Source organism: Bison bison, unplaced genomic scaffold, assembly GCF_000754665.1.
Source record: "Bison bison bison isolate TAMUID 2011002044 unplaced genomic scaffold, Bison_UMD1.0 scf7180017864146, whole genome shotgun sequence".
NCBI classification, from domain to species: Eukaryota; Metazoa; Chordata; class Mammalia; order Artiodactyla; family Bovidae; genus Bison; species Bison bison.
In genome coordinates, this window is record NW_011494718.1 from 6652669 (window position 1) to 6660873 (window position 8205).

Consider the following 8205-nt stretch of genomic DNA (forward strand, 5'->3'; position numbering starts at 1 on the left):
CACTGTGTCCAGGTGGACATAAGATTATAGGTATTTGCAGTAACTTTTAGAACTCCCAATGCCCTCCAGCTAAAGAAAGGAAGTGTGTGTCTTAATGAGCCGAGAGAAGAAGGTTTGCAGAGCAGGGAGCCAGAGGAGAGGAAGGGGCAGCGGGATCTGCTCTTGGAATAGGGAGTAACCCTTTCTGTCAGGAGCAGGCACACTTCCTCCGTTAAAAAAAAGTAGCCAGAAATGAATGGGTATGGCTTTGTCCTAACAGCCCTTACTTATGGACACTGAGATTTAGAATTCATATTATTTTCATATGTCATGAAATATTTGATTTTTTTCCAACCAGGAAGAAAAATGTAAAAAGTCATAGAAAAACAGGCAGTGACCTGCCTTCGGTGGGTTTGACAGGATTACAGAGCAAATTACACGTCTGCCCTTCAAGTTTAGCACCGGCAGAGAGCAGTCAGTCCTGAAGCAAGAAGATGCTTTAGCTGGCTTTACCCTGGGAGTTGTATTTCCTCACCAAGTCGGCATCCCAACTGCTGTACAAATCCAGCAGGCCTAGGCAAGGGTGCTTGAGCTGTAGGTGGTCTCCCGTGGGGCCGGGCCCCCAGGACGGCAGTGTTCTTATGACGAGGGACATGATGTCAGCTAGCACCATCTGCCCAGCCTTGGTAGCTTGGCGTGTCCACAGTGAATGCAGAGGTGCCAGGAAGCTCCTCATTTCAGAGCCCCGGTCTCCGTTCACAACACACACCATTTAATTAGTATCTGTAGAGTTGGAAGAGTTTGGCACCTCATCCTTAAAAAGCACAAATTAAAAAAAGAAAAAGCATTGCCTGCCTTTGCCCGTATGATTTTTGAAAAACAGCAAAAGTGTTCTGTGACTCATGATTTCCTGAAAACTACTCAGGCACACACACACTCTCTCCCTTCTCCCTACGCCATAGTAGCTGGCTTCATGTCGAATTACTCAGAGGTGCAGGCTGGGGCGGGCAGGCTTTCCTGGAACCCCGACCCTGCTGAACGCTGCTGTGTCTCACCAGGCCATCCAGCTGAGCCGGGATGGGCAGTACCTGCTCACCGGAGGAGACAGCGGGGTGCTCATGGTCTGGCAGGTGTCTGACCTCAAGCAGCTGTTCGCCTATCCAGGTTGCGATGCCGGGATCCGCGCCATGGCCCTGTCTTACGACCAGAGGTAACACTGGAGTGGGGGCTATACTGGTGGCGGTAAAATCTGTCCAGGGATTTGTGTAGATGGGCTGGGCTGTGCAGGTCACCAATGCAACTGAAGAAGCCAGTGAATATTGGAATTTCCAAGAGACTTTTTAAAAAGCATGTTTTTCTTTGATGACATTGCCAATTGTGGAAAGAGGCTATGTTCTCTAGGGTTAGACAGGATTTAAGTAACAAAGGCTCCAATTATATTGCTGTAAAGTTTCTATACTCTTAAAGTACCTTTTTTCTTAAACGAAATTTCTTGTGACATGCCACCTGTTCCATAATGATTCCTTTGAGAAATCTGGCTTATTTCCTAAAACCTTCATTTTAGGGGAGATTGTCTTTATCTGACATCTTATTTCTTCTTAATATAGTCTCTCATTTTAGTTTTTAACATCTTTCTTGTGATAAAGTATACATAAAACTTACTACTTAAACTATTTTTGGTGCTGCATAATTCAGTGACATCAAGGATACTCACATTGTTGTACAACTATCACCATCATCAATTTCTAAAACTTTTTCATCATTTCATCTCAGTGTCCTTTGATATGCAAAATCCTTTAATTTTAATGAAGTCTAATTTTTTTTTCTGTTATTGCCTGTGCTTTCAGTGTTATATCCAAGATCACTGCAAAAGTCAATGTCTTGAAGTTTTTCCTCCAAATTTTCTAAGCGTTTTGTGGTTCTAACTCGTATCTCCTTTTCGATGCATTTTTGATTTGTGTTGGTGTGTATATGAAGGTGGGACTTCCTGCTTCTGCATGTGAGGCCAGTTTTCCCAGCACTGTTTGTGGAGATGACTGTCCCTGTACGTGAGAGTTTGTACCTCGTCTCTGTGCTGTTGGTTTGCATGTCTGTCTCTAAGCCAATACCACACTGTTTTCATTACTACACCTATAATTTATAGTAAGGTTTTTTTTTTAATTTATTTTTATTGGAGGCTAATTACAATATTGTAGTGGTTTTTGCCGAACATCGACATGAATCAGCCACAGGTGTACATGTGTTCCCCATCCTGAACCCCCCTCCCACCTCCCTCTCCATCCCATCCCTCTGGGTCATCCCAGTGCACCAGCCCTGAGCACCCTGTCTCATGCATCGAACCTGGACTGGCGATCTGTTTCACATATGGTAATATACATGTTTCAATGCTGCCCTCTCAAATCATCCCACCCTCGCCTTCTCTCACAGAGTCCCAAAGACTGTTCTTTACATCTGTGTCTCTTTTGCTGTCTCATATATAGAGTCATTACCATCTTTCTAAATTCCATATATATGCATTAGTATACTGTATTGGTGTTTTTCTTTCTGATTTGTTTCACTCTGTATAATAGGCTCCAGTTTCATCCACCTCATTAGAACTGATTCAAATGCATTCTTTTTAACGGCTGAGTAATATTCCATTGTGTATATGTACCACAGCTTTCTTATCCATTCGTCAGCCAATGGACATCTAGGTTGCTTCCAGGTCCTGGCTATTATAAACAGTGCTGCGATTAACATTGGGGTACACGTGTCTCTTTCAATTCTTATAGTAAGTTTTGAAATCAGAAAGTGTGAAATATCCAATTCTGTTGTGCTTTTTCGAGATTGTTTTGGCTCTTTGGACACCCTTGAAATTTAGATGCTTTATTTCTTTTCCTTGCCTAATTGCTTTGGCTGGGGCTTTTCATACTATATTGACTAGAAGTGGTGAAAGCAGGTATCCTTGTCTTATTCCCAGTAAGAGGGGAAAAACTTTCAGTGTTCACCAAGTATAATGTTAGTGGAAATTTTTCATAAATGCCCTTTATTGTGTTAAGGTACTTTCTATCTGGCCTTAGTTTTTTATTTTTTTTAATCACGAAAGGATGTTGGATTTTGTCAAATGCCTTTTCTCACATGGGTTTTTTTGTTTTTAATTCTATTGATGTGATATATTACAATTGATTTTTGTATATCAAACAAAAATTGAAACAATCCTTATATTCCAAGAATAAATCCCACTTTCTTCACGGTGTATAATCTTTATAATACGCTACTGAATTTGGTTTGCTAGTATTTGTTAAAGATTTTTGTATAAGTAATCATAGGAATAGTAGTCTGTAATTCCGTTTCTTGTAGTGTCTGTCACTTTGATATCAGGGTGTGTCGGCCTTATTGAATGACTTAGGAAGTGTTCTCTTTAGTTTTTAAAAGTGTTTGGAGTTAATTCTTTTTTAAATGTGTGGTAGACATCTCTGGTGAAGGTCTCAGTAATAAGAGGGTTGCAATCACTGATTCAGCCTCAGTACTAGCTATGTCTGTTCTGTTCTCTTCATGATTAAATTGTGGAATCATGTGTGTTTCTAAGAACTTTTCCATTTCATCTAGATTATCCTATTTGTTGGCGTATAGATGTTCCTAGTACTCTGATAATCCTTCTATTTCTATATAATTGGTAATGTCTCCACTTCATGATTTTTCGTAATTCTTTTTTCTTCATCTAAAATTCTGTCGATTTCGTTTACCTTTCAGAGAGCCAATTTGACTTTGATTTTTCTATCTTCTATTCCCATTCTGATTTTTACTGTTTCATTCCTGACTTGGCACCTTTCTCTTGTTCTTTAAGGTGTAGAATTAGGTTACTGATTGAGATATTTCTTTTTTTTTTAGTATCTGTGTTTACAGCTATAAGTTTCCCTTTTAGCACTGGTTTTGCTGCATCCTGTAAGTTTTGGCTTGTTTTGTTTTCATTTGTCTTGGTATTTTCTAATTTCCCTAGAGACTTTTCCTTTGACCTATTGGGTCAAACTTACCAGTTTTCCTTCTGTTATTGATGTCTAGTTTAATTCTGTTGTGATTAGGAAAAATACTTTGTATGATTGTATTTAAAGTGTTTTGTGCTCTAACATATGGCTTATCTTGGAGAATGTCCACTGTGCATACTGTGTTGGGTGAATGTTTATATATGTCTTAGGCCCAGTTGGTTTTTAGTATTGTTCAGATACTGTTGAACTTTATTTCCTTCCTTCCTTCTGGTGGTTCTACCCATTACTGAAGTTTCCAACTATTATTGTAGAACTGCTTTTCTCTTCAGTTCTGTCAGTGTTGGTTCCATACATCGAGTGTGCTGCTTGTTCATATATGTTTGCAATTACTATATACTTTTGATGAATTGACACCTTTTATCATTTCTATATAGTATCCTTCTTTGTCTCTTATAACTTAAAACCTATTTTGTCCGATATTAGTATAGCCACTGTAGCTCCGTTTTCATTATTATTTGCATAGAATATCTTTTTGCATCCCTTCAACCTGTTTGTCTTTAGATGCGTGCGTCTCTGGTACACAGCATAGAGTTTGATCACGTCTTCATTCATTTTGCCAGTCTCTCTGCCTTCTGATTGGAGAATTTAATCACCTTACACGTAAAGTAATTACTGATAGGGAAGGGCTCTTGCCATTGTATTATTTGCTTTCTACATGTCTCAGTGCTTTTCCGTCCCTCATATCCTCATTGCTGCCTTTTGTGTTTAGTTGGGTTTTTGTTGTGACACATTTTAGTCCTAGTTTTGATACGAGGCACTACTAAGGATGACCTCTAAGGACTGTCCTAACAAACCTGAGACAGAGAAGGGTCTAAGATAATAAGCAGGCGCCTGCCTCCCAGAGAGGCCCCTCTGCACTGCCTGTCTTGCTGCTCCGTCTCCCCTGCACCGCCAGCTCGGGCCGGAAGCAGACGCAGCTCCTGCGTAGAGCGAGCGTGTCAGTGAGTGGCGGGCCTCAGCAAGATGGACGCAGTCTGGTGGTCCGCAGAGCACAGCCGAAATTGTGCTCAACACTGATTTCTTAGTCTTCTTTCATTTTGTACATGGCAGATACCTCTGTGATTAATCCTCACCAGCTTTGAGGTTGTCATTATTTTCATTCTGATACCTAATATACAAAATTCACTTGCCCAACCTCCCTGCCTCAGAAGTGACTAGTGTGTTCAGGTTTGTGACTCATCCTGCACACACTGGCTGTACTTTTCAATATAAAGGCAAGCTGTGGGTTGGACCCTTGCAGAGTGACAGAGGCAGGACTCTGAGCTCACCCAAGACTGCACTTATCAGAAAACATACCACAAACCTCACAAACTGTAGGTCTGGCTGCCACCTGCTGTGTTTACCGCGTGGCTCTGGGGAGGCAGGCCTCTCTTTAGTAGCAGAGCCTGAGGAGACTGCTGGGTTTGTAATCCCCTCCTCTCTGCTCCTCCCAGGTGCGTCATTGCTGGCATGGCCTCAGGAAGCATCGTTCTGTTCTACAACGACTTCAACCGGTGGCACCACGAGTACCAAACCCGCTACTGACGGTGACGGCTGGGCTCAGCCACGCCCCCCGGGCTCAGCCACGCCCCCGGGCTCAGCCACGCCCCTCAGCCTCAGCACAGCAAGTGCCCTGAGCAGCTTTCTCGTAGAAACAGCTATCACATCCGAATGTAACTTAAATTTGCTCTAAGAAGCAAAATATTTTTTAAAGTTAATTGCTATTTTTGTAGACTTTGCTTGACTTTTTGGGGGGGAATAGCAAAGCAGAAAACTGGCTGCTGGGTTCTGTAGTTTTAAAAATCTATATTTTTAGTCATAATGAGAAGTCTATTTTCACCAATTACAGAAATACACAGTGGAGTGAGTAAACCCACTTATCTAGTTATATATGAAAAAACATTTCCCATTTATCTGTAATCTCGAGAATGTATGATTTTAACAAGGAGGAAATGGGTTATAATCCTGGGACGTGGGAATTTTATGCTGTATTTTGGGTTCTGTATTTTTCCAAACTGTGCTTCTTCAGCACGGAAATTTCTGGGATTTAAATAGTTGTGTTTAAATTATGGTAAATGTAATTTGAAACATCTCAATGAATTATTTCTATCAATATTATTATCTTTCAAGCATGTTTTAGACCTAGGAAATTATGGTTTGGGGAGGCTTATATTATTGTGTGGTCATCTTAAAGGACCTACTGTTCTAGCAAGTGTGAAATATTCGCAGTGTTTTCCTCATCTGTCCTCGTAGCGGATCAGAACGAAATGATGGAGATGTTCTTGGGCTCAGCACTTCTGCTTTTAAAGTAAATGCAAGTAAGTACCAAAGCTCACCCTGAGGGTTGACTGTGCCCACATACTGGGCTGAGCCCTGTGGCTACTGGGTGCTGTGTGAGGCAACCCTTGTTTTACCTTCTATTTGTTATGAAACAATCTTCCTCTTCCTTTTGATTAGCAATTTGTACTACGAAAATGTTATTTTGGTGTTGTAGAATTCTACTTTTCTAGTCAATTGCTGTGTGAAATTCTGTGAAAAATATCTGAGACAAGGTCTGTATTGCATAAATAAATTCTTTGTAAGTTGTGAACTGAGTTGAAACTGAAATTCCATCTCTATTTCTCTTGCAACTTACCTAAAAGGGGTGACCTCCCTTTTCGTCTGGGCTTCCCAGTTAGTGGTAAAGAACCCGCCTGCCAATGCAGGTAAGGACTACCTTTGACCCCTAGGTTGAGAAGATCCCCTGGAGGAGGGCATGGCAGCTCACGCCAATATTCTTGCCTCAAGAATGCCATGGACACATGAGCCTAGTGTGCTGGAGTCCATGGGGTCACAGTTGCACACGACTGAAGCAACTTAGCACACATGTACCTTTTTTTCTACACATTCAGCTCTTTTCTAAAAGCAAAAATTAGGAATGGAACAACTTGGTTTGACAGAAAAATAAAATGTATTTGTAATTGTTGGAAATATTTTTACTCCTTTTTTTTCTAGAACAAGTACTTTAGTCCATGTAATCATCAAAATAACACTGTGCTTATAGTTGAGAAAATTAAAGATTTAGTGACACTAATACACTTGGCTTAGATCTAGACAGCTCAGTATTAACACTAAGCCAGAATTTAAACCAAACCCTGTTTTCCCAGCACAACATGCTTATATAGGTACCTAGAACGGTGTCAGCTTCTAGCAATTCCACTTCGAATTTTGAAACAATGATAATACAGTTATTCTCAAAGAAAACGTTAAACTTTGGTTCCTTCAGTTGTTAAACAATAACCAATAGGAGAGAAATTCTCTTGAATGAAAACAGGAAAAAATGGGCCTCTGGCCAGAGAGCTCCCTCTTAACTAAATGAGAACACTAGACCTTTATCTAACAAAAAAACCAAAGAATTTTATACACTGTTCTAACATCCACAGTTACAGCTGTTTTACAAACCCCTAACAAAACAACAGATGGTGAAAAGTGGGAAAGGAGAAGCACGTGTCCAAATCAAAGACTTACGTGAGTTACTGCTCAACGAGTATCCTACGGTATGAACCCGTGGTCTCACTGTGGGATCTTTTGCAGAGTGGTGGAAGGAGCAGGAATCTCTAAGTCACACGCCAGGCATCTGATACTTGAGTCCACGTTAACAAGCCTGAAGCCAAGTTCATGAAGCAGCTTCCTTTCGGTGCCTAAGAAGTCAGTCAGTGCCTCCACTGCCTCTATTGTTTTAAAACTTACAACTACGGGGAATCCACTGAAACATAATATTTAACAGCTGGCATCAACACACCACCTCAGCTGCTCCCTGCATGCACAGCTTCCACTGACCACAGATGTAGAACTTCAGCTGTGGAGGGTCAACTACATGTACTCATAAAACGAACTCAGCTGGCATCACACAGGGCTTCTGAGCAACAGAATCTGTTCAGTACAGGATATGTTAGGATCTGCCCAACATTCACGTATTTATCCAATTTTCACTCCTTTAAAAAAGTTACATCTAGGTCCATCAACAGAAGAATGGATAAAGAAGATGTGGAAAGTATATACAATGGAATATGAGTCATAAAAAGGAGCAAGACTTGGTCATTTGTAGAGATGTGGGTAGACTAGAGACTGTTATACAGGATGAAATAAGTCAGGAAGAGGAAAAACACATAGCGTATATTAACACACACATGTGGACTCTGAAAACCTGGTGGATGATCTCATATACAAAGCAGAAATAGTG

General features: G+C 40.8%; 1 protein-coding gene across 5 annotated transcripts in view; it reads left to right on the forward strand.

The window, feature by feature from the left end:
* The window catches only part of LRBA (LPS-responsive vesicle trafficking, beach and anchor containing), a 758995-nt gene extending 752420 nt beyond the window's left edge, over positions 1-6575 (forward strand). For all 5 annotated transcript variants that reach the window (XM_010840761.1, XM_010840760.1, XM_010840763.1 and 2 more), the window contains exons 56-57: positions 1038-1189; positions 5438-6575. In XM_010840761.1, the coding sequence (XP_010839063.1) occupies positions 1038-1189; positions 5438-5528 (243 nt within the window). In that variant the 3' untranslated portion in view covers positions 5529-6575. The remainder of the gene's footprint in view (positions 1-1037; positions 1190-5437) is intronic.
* Positions 6576-8205: the final 1630 nt, after the last annotated feature.